Source organism: Eriocheir sinensis, unplaced genomic scaffold (assembly GCF_024679095.1).
Source record: "Eriocheir sinensis breed Jianghai 21 unplaced genomic scaffold, ASM2467909v1 Scaffold23, whole genome shotgun sequence".
NCBI classification, from domain to species: domain Eukaryota; kingdom Metazoa; phylum Arthropoda; class Malacostraca; order Decapoda; family Varunidae; genus Eriocheir; species Eriocheir sinensis.
Genome location: NW_026111532.1, coordinates 622151 through 638425, shown reverse-complemented (window position 1 = coordinate 638425; position 16275 = coordinate 622151). Strand labels below are relative to the sequence as shown.

The 16275-nt window shown below is 41.4% G+C and overlaps 1 protein-coding gene and 2 long non-coding RNA genes across 5 annotated transcripts; 1 reads left to right on the top strand and 2 right to left on the bottom strand.

The window, feature by feature from the left end:
* Positions 1–2303: 2303 nt before the first annotated feature.
* On the bottom strand, positions 2304–13891 carry LOC126990988 (protein phosphatase inhibitor 2-like). Of its 3 annotated transcripts, none has more exons than XM_050849635.1 (5): positions 13743–13891; positions 10616–10783; positions 9789–9883; positions 8999–9139; positions 2304–2849 (listed from the first exon to the last, which is right to left on the bottom strand). In XM_050849635.1, the coding sequence occupies exons 1-5, from the start codon at positions 13823–13825 to the stop codon at positions 2827–2829; spliced, it is 510 nt and encodes a 169-aa protein (XP_050705592.1). In that variant the 5' UTR covers positions 13826–13891; the 3' UTR covers positions 2304–2826. The 3 variants fall into 3 exon arrangements, with proteins under 3 accessions (XP_050705592.1, XP_050705593.1, XP_050705591.1); XM_050849636.1 differs by lacking the exon at positions 2304–2849 and adding an exon at positions 6241–6436; XM_050849634.1 differs by lacking the exon at positions 2304–2849 and having other exon boundaries at positions 7173–9139.
* LOC126990990 (uncharacterized) lies at positions 2856–3390 on the top strand. Its single transcript, XR_007744960.1, has 2 exons — positions 2856–3167; positions 3249–3390. It is a non-coding gene; the product is annotated as an uncharacterized LOC126990990 (long non-coding RNA).
* On the bottom strand, positions 3020–6106 carry LOC126990989 (uncharacterized). Its single transcript, XR_007744959.1, has 2 exons — positions 3449–6106; positions 3020–3350 (listed from the first exon to the last, which is right to left on the bottom strand). It is a non-coding gene; the product is annotated as an uncharacterized LOC126990989 (long non-coding RNA).
* Positions 13892–16275: the final 2384 nt, after the last annotated feature.

Here is a 16275-nt window from a genome sequence, read left to right as displayed (position 1 = left end):
ACTGAGCTTGAAAAAGAGCGACACAAAAGAATGCGAATGATTCCTTGGTGGAAATTTCAAGGAAATCATCTGTAATTCATCTCCCATGGCTTTTACAAAAGAGGTCACATTACTGGGTATTACCAGAACTACAATGAACACATAGTTTTTTGCAAAACATGTAAAATAAGAGTGTAAACTTGGGCAAGTTACCAGGTTGATTCAACCCATGGGCACTCATTCTCTCATTCTTGTTCTCTAATTCTCATTCTCTTTCTCATTCTTATTCTCTCTCATTCTCATTACCTCTCTCTTATTCTAATTATCATTCCCCTTCATTCTCATTTTTCTCTCTCTCTCTCTCTCTCTCTCTCTCTCTCTCTCTCTCTCTCTCTCTCTCTCTCTCTCTCTCTCTCTCTTTTTAAACACATTTGCAGTACACATCGAGCTTATTTCACAGACATTCAGCCGATCGAACATGAACGAGAAACTGATGTCCGATTGTGCACTTTTTCAGGTTTAAAATGACACTTTTTCTCGTAGTACATTATTTCAAAAGCCTACACACATTCACTATATATTTATGAGCACTAGTGGTGTGGGGCATGTTCCTCGCCACCTGTGAGCTGCCACTTTCAGCTGCTGGCTGGACATATCCCTCACTGTTGACACTGCTGCGGTGAACGTGTTCCACAGGCGGGACACTCTGGAGGTGAAGGTCCTCAGGTGCTGGCTGGCGCGTGACCTCGGCACCCTGACCTGCTCGTGGCTGGAGAGTACCGTTCTCGTATCTCTCACAGCCTCACGCAGGAGGAGCCTCAGCTTCGCCAGGTGTGGTACCCCTTGTACCTGGGCCGTGTGGAAAACTACCAGCGCAGCGACGTCTCGGCGGTGCTCCAGAGTGTCCAGGGGTGTCATATCCTGAGGGAGCGGCTGGGGGTTGTTCTCCTTTAACAGTCGCTTTACACGTTGTTCCACCTTGTCCAGTCTCTGCAGGTGTGTGGCCGCGCTGGACATCCAGGTCAGACCCCCGTACTCCAGGTAAGGTCTTACCTGGACCTTGTAGAGGAGCATAATTCCTCGCTTGTCAAGGAAATTAATAGCTACTTTACGAAGGACAGAAACACGGAGGGAGGCTTGGTGGGCGACGTGTTTCAGATGGCGGTCGAAGCGCAGCTCTCAGTCCAAGTCTACTCCGAGGATCCTGATGTAATCCTAGAGCGGGAGGGTACCGGTGCCAAACATCACCCTTTTTTCGACAGCTTGTGTGGTTGCCGGGGACCGAGAGATCACCATCGTCTGGGTCTTCTCAGGAGCAAAGTTCACCTGCCAGAGCTCCCCCGACTCCCGTATCAAGCGTAGTTGCTGGTTGATGTCAGCAACCACTTGCTGGCTTTCTTGACGAGAGTAGGAGAGGGAGAGCATGCAGTCGTCAGCGTATGCAGAGACTGCTGGCAGACTCCTGAGAAGGTCATCGATGTACAGATTCCAGAGGACAGGGCCCACCACAAATCCCTGGGGGACTGAGGCACCCACTGGGAGGTCCCTGGACTGCTGCCCACCAACAACGACGTGGAAGCTTCTTCCTTGAAGGATAGTCGCTCATCAGCAACAGCAGGTGTCCTTGGATGCCTTTGGCACGAAGCTTCTCCAGCAAGCCCGCTTGCCACACCCGGTCTAAAGCACCTGCGATGTCGAGAGCGACGACAAGGATATCTAGGCCAGTATCTAGAGTCTCCCTCTGCCAAGCTCTGGAGAGGAGCAGCAGGAGGTTTGAAGTTGAGCCAGATCTGAACCCCAATTGGTGGTCAGTGATGAGGGCGTTTTTCTCGAGGTGGCGGGTGATGGCCTCCACCACTCTTTTTTCGAGGATTTTTCCAACTACAGACAGGAGAGAGATGGGTCTGTAGTTGGCAGGGTCAGATCTGGCCCGCTTTTTGAGGACCGGCACCACGTGAGCCTCCTTCCATATAGAGGTGTTCTCCCGGATACAGGCCCCGAACAACTCCGAGAGGGGTCCTGCCAGCTCACTGGAGCAGTGACGCAGCACATGTGGGCTAACGTTGTCAGGCCCAGTGGCCACATGCGCGACAGTTTCATCCACACATCCAACACACTTTGCTGCGGGACTCAGACCACCTGTAATTTCTTGCATTCACATTCATACACTGCGCTCGAGCTTGGAAGAGATCACCACCCAGGCTTCCATCATACCAGCTGACACACTGCGGGGCTTCCTTTTCCTTGTACCCTGTCAGTCATACACCTATATAGGTGCATGACTGACAGGGACAGTGAGGGTTTGTTTTCCATATTAAAAATGATAATATTGCTTTTCTGTTTATTTACTTCTAGTCCATATTCTTTAGCTATAGCCAAGATGTCTTGGGCTTGATGGCTTGGTTTTGGTCCGATCCCTCTTTTGAACGTCCTTCCTTTGCAGCCTTCTTCATTTTCTGCTTCCAAGAATGTTTTCATGTGGCTCTGACTACTGCCTTTCTAAATCATTACCTTTTATCTACCGTTACCATTGATGAGGTTTCTGCCAGTTACAAAGTGGTATGATAAGCTAGCTAATCACCATGGAAAACATTCAGAAACCAGATAACGTATTTCATCCTGCTCGCTTTAGAAAGTGGTCTAATTTTACCTTTCCACCCGTTTCTTTGTTTCCCCTGCCCTAAGAAATCTATGGGTGGCTACTACGCGGTGGGTCACTACCTATATATACGCAAGGTAAAGAGAAGGGGTTCTCTTTACCTTGTATATACGAACCTGCGGGCCTGGGTTCGAATCTCGGCCTGGGTAGTAGGTGCACGTGCAGCCCAGCCATTTGTTCATCTTTCCTTAGATGGTCGATAAATGGGTACCTGGGAAGAAAAGATATGGCAACCCTGATGTAATATGGACATGTTAATAAGCACTCAAATTCATCCTATCTTATTCCACCTTTTACTGAATCATTATGAAATTATCTAAACACAAAGTAATTTGGGGATTGCCACTTAAACCAATTATCATGAAAGTTTGAAATTATAAATGAGAAAATTAAATACATTTTATTTGTAGAGCTCTTGTCCATGAGAAAATTTTATTACAATTGATTTGCCCAAAGCACACACACACACACACACACACACACACACACACACACACACACAAAAGCAAGCACATGTCCAAGTGTTTAAGTTATTTCATTTTACTTTACATACAATCTTATTCACACACACACACACACACACAAAAGCAAGCACTGTCCAAGTGTTTAGGTTATTTAATTTTATTTTACATACAATCTTATTCACACACACACACACAAAAGCAAGCACATACCCAAATGTATCTAGTATTTTACATACAAACTTGTTCGTCTACACACACACACACACACACACACACACACACACAAAAGCAAGCACATACCCAAATGTATCTAGTATTTTACATACAAACTTGTTCGTCTACACACACAAACACACACACACACACACACACACTAATACACAATGCTGATGTCACATACCCTCTGCATATATCTTTAAAAATCACAGTCTTAAACTTGTGTGAGGAACATTTCTCTCACACACATACACAATACTAGTACAAAAATTATTGATGTTCGTTAGCACATTGTACCAATTATTGATTTTATGTTACAAACCTGTATATACACACATACGCAAAGCCTTCAAAAGACGAGACTATAATCACCAATGCGTAATTAAAATACTTGCCTGTGTTTGACATCGCTATAATAACATCACCTTCCTAAACGAACGGCCTAAGTCATTTTTCCTACTTTTCCTATGGTTTTCCTACTCTAATTTTCTCATTCGACTCTTAACATTGGCAGAAACACAAAGGCAAATTTTAGAACACTCAGACCTTGAATGACAAAGGCTACTATGCCAAAGTGTCACAAGATGATTGATTTAGCCCAAAACCTGGAAAATCGATGAAAAATTACTCAGGCAGTTTGTTTACGAGGGTGATGATAAGCATGTTAGAGTTGTAAGATAGATTTCATAATATGTAGTAGTCTTTGCACTACTACACCATACAACCGTTAATTCATCTGGTTGGGTTCTCAATTGTTGGGTTGTCATTCCTTCACTTGCACAATGTACCTTAATGTATATAGCCTTAACCAAGTTGCATTTCTCGACACTCATCCCCATGAATAAGTTATATATAATACTATGGAAAGTTACCTACTAGATACTCAAATTCCACTTCAGCGGCAATGATTCCCAAGTGAAACTCCTACAGTATCAAGGGACTAGGATGGACATACACTAGGAGATGTATTTCAAATCAATACAAAATCAACAGAACCTAATTCTTCCTCACCAAAACAGTATCACTTCATTTTGATTCTAATATTTACAATTTTTACTTGCTTGATAAAATACAAAGCTGCACAAATCAGTTCATTGAAGCAAAGACTTCCCCAGTAAATGATCAATATTACACTTTTGCTCACTGTTGTGACTGCTCCACCCTCTATGTGGGCCACGGAACAGCAGCGTTTTGGCAACCTGTCGGACATGTGGTGAAAACTGACAGAAGCTCTCCTCAACACTACGAGGAAACAGTACAATGAATGGCTCAAACTATGTGTACATTATAAAATCCATATGATAAAATTCATCATTATCAAATACAATATCAGCAACATTACACTACCACAGATGTATTCACAAATTTTCTATGTGCATCGTTAGTATTTTCTAAAATATTACATGTATTGTGAAAATATTAGGCATCAGTCACACACTTACTTTCCTGTACAAATTAATGCCAACAGTAACAATTTGTGTTAAAAAAAATATCAAGCAAAAATTTGTGTAAAATGCTGTTATGATACAAGACAATTTGCAAGTGCTGCTTGATTAAGGGGCTCATCTTCATTCCTGCAAAGAACATGTCATTCTCTCCAACACAAAGATGATAATGAAGTGAGCCATGGCTCAGATGTCTAAATCAAACTACTGCTAAAAGAGATTTGTTATGTGAACACAGGAAACCTTCATTAGCCATCTAATTAAGTACCTAATTATAATTTCATATCTTACAGTAATCTAACCAATCGTTAATACTCATCACAGAAAATTTGACTCAGTGTACCAGACTGATGAAGGTGAAGGACTGCAGAAGAGCTCAAAGGAAACCAACCTTGTTTGCTAAATTGGCACTATGAATTTGCTTCAAAGGTCTTTTCCACTGAAGAGCATTTTGAATCCCCATACTTTCACACCCACCCAAGAATGTACATGTGTGTGTGTGTGTGTTTACCTAGTAGTAACTAGGTGTGTGTGTGTGTGTGTGTGTGTGTGTGTGTGTGTCATATATATATATATATATATATATATATATATATATATATATATATATATATATATATATATATATATATATATATATAGTCATCCCTCAAATAGTACGGGGGTTAGGGACCCAGGATTCCCGTACTATTCGAAAATCCGTAAAATTAGTGCTCCCCTTAGAAACACTCCTGGGCTGTGTTTGAGAGAGGGAATCGGGACTCTCAGAACATCCCAAGTGCTCTCAAACGCGTGATGCGGCAGCACGAGTTGCCAACTCGGCACGTCTGCTGGCTCCCGGCTCCCGGCTCCCGGCTTTGAGAGGTGGAGCGCCTTCATGCTGTGATGACATCATCAGCAAATATGGCTGCCCAGCAAGAATTTCTTTTACACTATGATTTTCAGGGTGTTGGCCCTGAGGGAGTAAGCCGTTTCAAAGGCTGTAGTTGGGACCGAAAGGGACAACTACCTCCCGAACCAAGATCAAGACCAAGAGAGAAATCCCAGGCCACCTGTGACATCAAGACCAAAATCAAGATCATAGATACAGCGAACACTGCTCTCATTCACGTGGTATGCTCTCCCTACGGCAACGTAACTCATCCCAAAACGTAACTTCTCCTAAATCTGAATTCTTCTGCAAGGTGAACACCTAGCTTGAACACTTTTGGGGTGCTATCAGCAGGCGTTTTGGTACAACAGTGTTGCCACTCACGCCAAAACTACTTGGTGCGACGAGCGGGAAATTTAAAAATCCTAAAAAAATTCTTCCATGACAATCCGTATTAAACTGAAACCGTACTATTGGAAACCGTACTATTTGAGGGACGACTGTATGTGTGTGTGTGTGATATATATATATATATATATATATATATATATATATATATATATATATATATATATATATATATATATATATATATATATATATATATTTTCATAAACAATGGTTGGCAATGTATTTACTGGAGAATGTTTTGCTCATCACAGCAAACTTTTTTTGACAGAGAAGAGTCAGTGAGACATGTTGGACAGGCTTACTTGAATGTTCGTCTCCTCCTTCTTCTCTTTTCCCATTATGTATGAGGATATTACTCTGGGGCAAAGCGTGCTGCCTTAACCTTCTGCTTCTGTTGATTAGGAGGCACGGTTTCATTGGAAACATGACAAAATGCACAAAGGAATAACCTAATCAGTGAATAACCAGGCCACAAGGTAAAAACTTTGCTGAAACAATAGCACGGCATCTTTGCATTATAACAATTGAGGCTTCTAGAGCTTGAGGGGCAAACATGCCAACATGGCGAATTTTGAGTTTCCTTCAGTTTCCACTAGATGTAAGCACTGTGCAACCCTCTGTGAATGTGAAAATGGGAAATTGGTCTCTATGGTCCAGTAAAAGGGTGGTGAAAGTAGTGTGTGTGTTTTTGCCTGTCTGCAGTGTATGAAGTCGGCTGTATTAGGGCTCTAAGGGCGGAGGCACAACATGGCTGACTAATGGCAGTGTTGCTACTAGTCTGTGTGTCTACATTCACAAGACTCAGCCAATCAGCTCCTCGCCCACAACCCTTACAGCAGTCACGCCATATGTGTGGACGACCCCACTGATGATATCCTGGATTATTAAAGTAACCTCCCCCCTCTCATGATGATGAGCAGATTTGCCACCAAACATAGACTATGCACCAAATTATAATATCAGTGGGAAACTTTAACTTTTAACATATAATTTTAACTATAATGAGTTATCACAGCGTGCCACGTTTAAAGTAAATCGGTCAATAATTACTCATACATAAAAAAAACACCATTACGTGTTATTTGCCGTTTTTCTCCTATAAATGGCAGATGTGAAAAAAAAATCAGCCCATGTTATTATTTAATTTAAAAGCTTTCAAATTTTGATACAGTACACTTTGAAGTTTGTGCAAGTTATTCTGCTTTAATGAAACTCAGTTAAACATCAGCTACTAGTAAAACACTCATAAAACACCTAAATATGGAAATTGTTTTGAAATTTAAACTGGCTGTTAGTTACATCATGTTCTTTTAATTTTCTGAGTTTGGATTAAATCAGATATTAAACATGCATTAATAAAAAAACACCCTTACATGTTTTTTTTTAATAATTAACACATTTTCACGCAAACACTCATTCCATTGAATATGTCTAACTGAAAACTTTATATTGATGTACGATGATATTGCTATGTGTGTTTTTCATTATGTTGTTGCAATGCTTGATTTTTTTTTAACGTTCCTGTAGCTCAAAACTAGGTAATTGGCTTGTTCGCCCCTTGAGCACTAGACGCCTCAATTGTTAGATAGCATTATAAGTGTGCTGAAATCAATTGAATGGGTAAAGCCAGCACTGAAGTGAAATGAATCAACATTTCAATGCCAGGTAACAAAAAACATTTGTAACCCAAACAAGCTGTGCTCAGGTGATATGTGGTTATAACATGGAACACTCTGGAACAATATATGGCAACACTGGTGATGACTCACCAGTGGCAACACTGCAGGTTTATTTTCAGATAAATAAATAAACCAAAAAATCTAAACTTACATCACTACATGCAATGGCTCTATAAAACTTTGACAAAAATACTTTCACTAACCATCTAAAATTAGTTTCAGCACTCAGCAACAAGCTAGACCAACATAGCTTTGTGACACTTTCCAACATGATTGGAAGGTACTCCTGTCTTCAGATGAGATCCCTGATGAAAATTTTGGCAAAATGCAGTCTGCCATACATCTTTAACACACAAAAGTCTTCGCTAATGAGAAGTACTCTGACAAGAAAATAACAAACACTAAAAAAACTAAAATAGATCTGAGGCTCTGGTGCACAGCGAGTCGCCAATCTACACTGAATACTGTGATCCTCAAGCTTGCAGCCTACACGCACTATGTACACTGACTGTTCAACTTGTCTTACTCTCGTGCATTTCGGAGACGCAGCTAGGTAGCAGCAAACATACCTTAGGCAAGTTAAGTAAACGGAATTTAACTATTCTGATAACACTGATTACATTCAACTGATATGGTTTGGTGCCGATCATTAGGAAACGTTCCTTTCAGCAGGGACAGGAATCAAGGCGACAAGTGATGAGGAGGAAAAACAGAGCATAATGACAATGACAAACATTCAATTAAAACACAGACAAAAACCCAAAAAGGTGTAAACTGACGACTGGCTGTGTTCCAAATGTATGTGATTCACTGTCATGGATGCTGGGTGAACAGTTCGCTCAAGAGTTTATGCAGACTATGGGAAGAGAAACTTTATAAAATCACACAGCGGATCCTTTTGCTGAGACCTATGAATAAGAGAAAAAATATACTAGATAGACACGGTATCAAATGATAGTTGGGTTTGTCTACTCTCTTCTACCTTGATGGAAACTAGACTATATATATGAGCAGTAGTATTCATAATGGTAACTGTCGAACTGCAGGGATTGCCATTTCTGCCGAAGGAGGAAGTGCTACAAATATTTCAGGTTTTACAGCTTGTCTTCTTCCCTTCTGTACATGGCTTTAGGAGCCTAACTCGCTGACCTCCTGCTCCTCCCCCACCACTGCCATCTTTTCACTGTGACCTCCTGACCTTGCATCGTCACCCTCTATCACCTCCTCCATGTTTGTGTCTTTCTCATCATTTGTACTCACTCCCTCATCTTTACCTGTGGACTTTTTGCTCTCGTCCTCTTCGCAATCGTCTTCGTCCTCCTCATCATCGTCTTCCATTAGCTTCCGGGCGAGTTTCACGGCGTAGTACTCATTGTAGTGCTGCTTTCTCTTCATTTCAAATATTTTCCTCTTTTCTGAAACCAAACAAAACATCAGTACGACTGAAATGTTTACCTACTTTGACACATGGTACTAAGACTCCTCCTCCTTCCCTCCTGCCCAGTTTGTATCATACCCATCACCATCCCCATCTTCCATTAGATGATCGATTACACAACCAACTATTTCCATCCAATGCCTCAGCCTCCTACGCCCAATGTTACCAAACCCTCTTTAACACAACAGGCTGAGGCATGGACCAAGCTTGGGAATTCTTCAGCATCACTATATCCCTAGCAAGACACTATTAATAGCTGCAATATTCTGTTATTCATGGAAAGCACCCACAACCTGATTATCACATCCATTTTTTCCTGTGACATTAGTAAGGCTAGCAAGGAGACAAATCATCCTGGTTCCTCTCTGTGCATAACAAATCTCAAAATCCTCCAGTGTGGAACGGCTGTTAATCCCTTCATGCTAACAATGCCCATTACAGTAGACTGGATTTTACAGACACAATTTTTTTAAGATTTCAGATTCTATGGACAACAACATTCTGGTTAATTAATATAAATGTCACTAAACAGAAAACACCAATTTCTTGCGCACTGATTTAAGATTCCTCTCCCCTGCTCCGGGTCTAATCAAGGACAACTTTTCCTTTTAACATGCTCAACTTACCTCTTTCTTCAGGGCTGATGTCTTCATCATCACTCGAGTCCTCATCTTCAGGCTCAACCAGTGCCTTGGGAAGTTCATTGCCTCCCAGTTGAATTCTGTGAATGACACATTTAAATTTTATCACATTACATTCATGGGTTATTTCTTGCCACAGACTCTAGGGCCAATGTGACAGAGATGAGCACCAAGGTCAAACACAGCTTAAGTGTATACTCCCAACTTTGCCTTTACCTTACATGATACATCCCATTTACATCCCTCACACTGACCCTGTTTGCTGCACCACCATGAGACATCAAGAAGACCTTCAATACAACAAATGTGATTGAAGAAGCAGTTGAGGTGGCAGTCTAGTTTTTAACCTCAATCTCCTGAACCAACTGTCCCTTCAGTCAATTCTTATGACACAAGCACGAACTAGAATGAAGACACTTATAATCCATTTAGTACTCTTGTGCTCATTACTATTACTTTTACTATCACACAAAATAATCAGGTGATGCGTAAACTTCTGTGCATAATTGTCTTCACATTAATCAAACCAAAAAACACTCTGAGAACATATACAAGCAAAAGGTTCATATATATATTCTTCAAGCTCAGTGACCTCAAACAAATAACTCCTATTCCCTAACTAATTCTCTTCTCATGCATTAAAGCCAAAACCACTCTGAGAACACTCTTATGCACACTCCCTTTGCCTTTTAAACTATCACTAAAGGTAAGCCTCACTGAAGGTAGGAGTATATACAACTTACAAGTAAGAGGCTCATAATTTCTTTCAGTTCCGAGGACCCAAACAACTAACTCCTATTCCCTCCACTAACTTTCTGGCTAGCAGGTCAGCGTCAAGCCCTTCATGTTCGTCCCCGGAGTCCCCTTCGCTGTACTTGGCGTAGGGCGTCTTGGGCTCCTCGATCTTCATGTGGCCGTAGTCTTTGTCCTTGGGGTGGAGCGTCGCCAAGATGTTCATTTCGTCCCATTTTGTACCCTTCCTGTAGAGTGGGCATGAAGATATTAAAAAAAAAGTTACTATAGTGTGCCCCACCGCCCCATTTCATCACATTTCTGGACAAGAATGTTTTTGTCCCCCCTTTCTTCTTTTTTTTTTATTATTATTCTCCTTACTTTATCAGCTCACCAAGGAAACTATGTTACACTCTAGGTAATTTTCTTTTTCATTTCCCATTGATGCGCTTTTGTGGATCTCGGTTACAACAATAAAAATGACAATAATTACGATATATATAAAAAAATTCAACTCAGACCACCACCCTATGGTCATATTTCTGGATATATAAGTATGTTTTTGGGCCCCCCACTTTTTTTCTCCTTTTTATTCTCTCCTCATTTCTTTACTTTCACTGTCTCTTTCATTTCTTTTCCACACCCACGTCTGCTCATCGCCGGCACTCTGTTCTGGGTAAACATCCTCAGTTTTATTTTCCTTTAATACCCTTTCATGGATCTCAATAATAAGAATAGTAATACCAAAAACAGGACAATATTCATTGCCTGCCCATCCCCATCAGGAAAATAAGGATGTTATATGTGAAGAACAACAAGAAAAAAAAGAAAAAGTTCAGAAAAAAAGAAAAAAATTGGTACCTATACACCTTACCTAGACGGGTTCCACGAGAAGGGAAGCCCACATGTGCCAACACACCAGCAGAATACATATTTGTGTAGTTACTCTTAACACTAAAACTATTGAGCCGCTGCTGGAATGTGTGTTGATTGCACTAAGTAAAGACTAGTTATAAAATATAATGACTTATATGTATATAAGTGAAATAAGTATTTATATTTATATTGCTGTGAGTAGAATAAAGTAATTTAGAGTTAATATGTCCTTTGAACATAACATAAGAACATAGAGAAACTGCAAGAGGCCGGGTGGCCTACACAGGGCAGCTCCAGAATCCCCCCCACTACTCACGATGAGTGAGGTGTAGTTTCAGGGGTTACAGGTAGAGGCTTGATCCTCGTTATACTGGCGGAACTAGGCACGCATCCAGTACCCCGTCACCTTACTGCACCCACACCTCACTGCCACCTGTCATCCTGAGTCCAGAGTGTCTAGGGACTATAGTTAAAGTGAGATCATATGAAATTTATATATGAGAAAACATTGGTATTAGTATGTAGGGGTTAAAATTCGTATCGCCTTTGACCAAGGTACTCTGCTAGTTTTCTCTTAAGCACAGTTAAGGATGTTGACAGGATAACTGTGTCTGGCAGGCTATTCCACAAAGCAATCACTCGGACTGAGAAGTATCGCCTACGTATTTCTGTGTTGCTGTGGGGTAGAAATATTGTGTGAATTTCCACGGGTCCTAGATGATGTCTGGAGGGAAAATAACTCAGAGGGTTGCACAGGAGACAGGCCATTGAGAATCTTCCAGACCTTGACTATGTCAGCTCTAAGCAGTCTGCCATGCACAGAAAAGAGACCCAAGGCATCCAGTCGGGAGGCATAGTCAAGATGCGAAAGTCCAACAATCTCCTTGGTCTATTGTCGTTGGACTCTCTCAAGCATGTCGGTATCACCTACATACCCTGTGTGCCATACAACTGAACAAAATTCCAGCACAGGACGGATATGAGAGGTGAGAAGAGATTTCATAAACTCAGGCCCACGGTTAACTGTGCTCTTAAGTAAATTCGACGAAATTCCTGCAGCTTTATTTCCAAGAGAGGCGTGTGGAGATGAAACTTCAATGAAGTATCAACTTGAACCCCTAAATCTGATGCAGACTGCACAAACTGTAAAGGATTTCCTTGAATATAGTAGTCAGAGTACGGGCCAAGATTTGGAGCAGATCCTTGGCAGAACCTAAGAACACGGGTCTTGTCCGAGTTGAGCCTGAGCCCCCACGATTCCGCACATGACACCAGTGCGGAATGTAAGAGAAAGCATAGTCTTATTTATCTTTTGGTATATTTTCAGATCATCAGCAAAAATTTTGTATTTACAGGTCAGACCGTGAGCCACAAAGTTAATATAAATGAGAAAAAGGGTTGGTCCAAGGACAGACCCCTGGGGAACTCCACTAGTTACATGCGTAGAATCACTCTCAGAACCCCCAACCATTATTCTGGCATCTTTCCCAACAATTGCTATTAGATGCTGTGAATATATACTTTATCCTAATGTAATACTTGTTAATCTGCTGCTACTCTTACTAAAAGACAGACAGACAGACAGGGAGTGAGTCAGCCAATAGTTAAGGTCATGACCCCTGATTAACCTTTACCAGTACTGCCTTTTAAGTCTTGGTGACCTTCCTACACACTCCACCCAGAAGCATAGGATTCATACATTCATTTAGCAGGATTACTTTACACCCAAGAAATCCTAGTGGTCCTGTCATAGTCCTAGTGGAGTTAAAGAGGAAAGGATTTGGGTCATGACAGGTAAAAAGGAGAAATTGTCAAGGTTGCTGGACACACACACACAGAATCCATAGAAGTAGGATTCCCATACAAAAAGCAGCTACTAGTGGTCCTATTATGATCCTATCTAAGTTATAAAAAGAAGGTATTTAGGTCATGACAGCAAAAAAGGCGAAACTGAATTTAGGTTATTATACAGGCAAATGGGGTCCATATATTTAAGTACCCCCTATAATCAACAGCTCTTAATGGCCCTATCATGATCCTATATGAGTTAAAAAGGAGGGGATTTAGATCATGACAGGAAAAAAAGGCGAAAATGTGAAGGTAAAAATAAATACAAGCTTCATATATGTAAGATTCCCGGATATCCAAGATCCTATCTTGAAAGGGAATTGGGGTCATGAAAATGGGGTAAAAAACAAACAAACTATAATCATTAAGCTAAATAAAGGTGAAACTGTTAAGTGGTTATAAACACTTGAGGTGATATATGAGTCACGAGGTGAACTTCGTGTAATATATTTCAGGATCTAAGACCATAGAGGGGCCACTCACTCTCTTTGTCTCTCGTTCCCTTCAAAACTCGAGGAATTCTTGAGTATGCCCTTCCGTGGCTGCTTGCTGAGGTTGTCTGCCATGATGTGCTACCACTGCTGAGCCTCGGACACTGAAGAAGAAGAAGAAGAGCAACTGTTGTGTGTGGCATGGAGGAATGGACATGGAGGACAATTTGCAGTTTCACCCAACCAACGATTTTCTCACGTGGTTCATGTTTTTCTGGTGACAGATGTTGTGAATTGTTTACCCTTTAATTCTTCTTCTGTGAGTTTCGACAGGGGATGCTTGCAGTCTATTTATGTCAATCTCAAGAAGGCGTTTTGTTGACTCTGCAGTGCATCGCAAGGCACTCGGATCTGGGATCTCCTGCTGTACGTAATTAACGGCCCGAAATGTACTACAGTTATTGTAAAGGTATTTTTTCCCAAAATAAATAGAGTTATCAGGGGATGTTTGTGCAACCATATGGGTTTCTCATGACTTAATTAGAGAGAGAGAGAGAGAGAGAGAGAGAGAGAGAGAGAGAGAGAGAGAGAGAGAGAGAGAGAGAGAGAGAGAGAGAGAGAGAGAGAGAGAGAGTATAATCAGTCGCGGGAAGTTTTGGTTATGGCTCTCGATCGAGGCACTGCACGAGGAGGCGAAGCCCTGGGACTTCCTGCCTGTCCTGGGACAAGACTATGCAAGGACAAGTGTTTATTGGAGGCTTGCTCGATGAAACAGTAGGTTAAAAAAAATATACAGTCTGTTCATGCGTGTGGCGAGGACATTGAGATCTCAGAAAATTCCACACACCTTGCCATATGGTAGCATATAGTTTAGAACAACGGTGAGTCTCGCCAAGAAGTCTTACGGCGAATTGGCTTGGCCCACGGTGTTATGGAGCCTTTGGTAATAAATATCTACGCAGAATCATGGGATATCGTTAGAACGACTGCATGTCAAACCGGCGCGACTATACTCTGTGAGACTGATTCGACATAATTACCCGTCATGATCGAAATAACTTCGATCTTGTACCATATAGTCCGTCAATGCTGACTCCGGCTATATATATGGGCAAGTTACCCATGCAGAAGCCAACCCTGGTCACCGGGTTGTCTCTTTAAGAGACAATCCTGAGTGGAGGAGGCCAAGGGACGCCTATGGAGTTCGTGGCTTGAGCAACTTTATAGAGTGTCGGGAGGTACTCAGGATGGGAAGGGGGCTTGCATGGAGACTCCCCCGTAGGGGCCCCCTGAGTTGGCGACGTAGGGTGGACGAGGCGATGCGCCCCCCGGCGTATGCTCCCATTGATTGATTGATATAGACTGATTTTTCTTCTTCAGTGTTCCATGTACAAACAAGAAGAAAAATAGGCATCTTTTTTCTTCATTTCCCTTGTTCTCTCACCATAACTTCATCCATTCACTCGGTATAGGCTGATAATATATTCATAAGCTACGCGCACATCCACTGAATTGAAGCTGTAGCGCACTGTGCTGTGTGGGACAGCTAGGGAAATGTAACATTAGGTTGCAATACATCTTTTCTCTTCATTTCCCCTCTTCTTTCAATACGACTTCATTCCTTCACTCTGTAGGCTACGTACATCCATAGAAGACACTGTACCGTACTGCGCTAGGTGGGACAGGGAGAGATAAAACACGGAGCAGCATCCACTTGTATCTTCATTTTCGCTCTCTAACTTCACTCATATTCTTCGTGGCTTTATACAGAACCCGAAACTCAACTGCTGTGTGCTGTGGGGAGGATATATGATTACGTAATACTTATAATTATTGTTATTACTTGTTTATGAAGGGAAGATATGTACGGTTAGTGAAATTAATTGAATTGAAATTAGGGAAAGACTAGTGAAGGCAGTTAACCTTGAGATATAATTTAAAGTGAGACTTGAGAGAATGGAGGATATCTGCAATTTAAGATAGCATGAAAGGTATGCTATACTTATGGAATGTATAAGAGATGGCAAATGGGCGAATAAATGTGGGCAAATGATAAACAGGAATATTTTGCTAAGTAGGTGGATGTATCGACCCATTTAGATAGGCAGAATGTGTTTGAATGGAAAATAACAAACATAAATGGAGAGGGGTTTGAGTGGGATGTAAGAAAGTGGAGGAATGTATAATATATATATATATATATATATATATATATATATATATATATATATATATATATATATATATATATATATATATATATATATATATATATGTGTGTGTGTGTGTGTGTGTGTGAGTAAAAGATGAGGGACTGAACAGGTGGAAGAATGAAATGGAAAGAAAGGAAATCCTAGACTGAAACAGGGAGAAAGAGGCCCCAAAGTGTGAGGCAAAGGTACGTGTGGTATGAGGGAAGCCTGGGAGGTGATCTCTTTCGTGGAGCGCAATGTCTGAATGTGAATGCAAGGAACATGGTCTGAATCCCGCAGCAAAGTGTGCCAGATGTGTGACACGTGTGTGGATGAGACTGTAAAGCATGTTGTGGAAAGAGAACGAAGATGATCGATGCAGGTGTTTCTGAG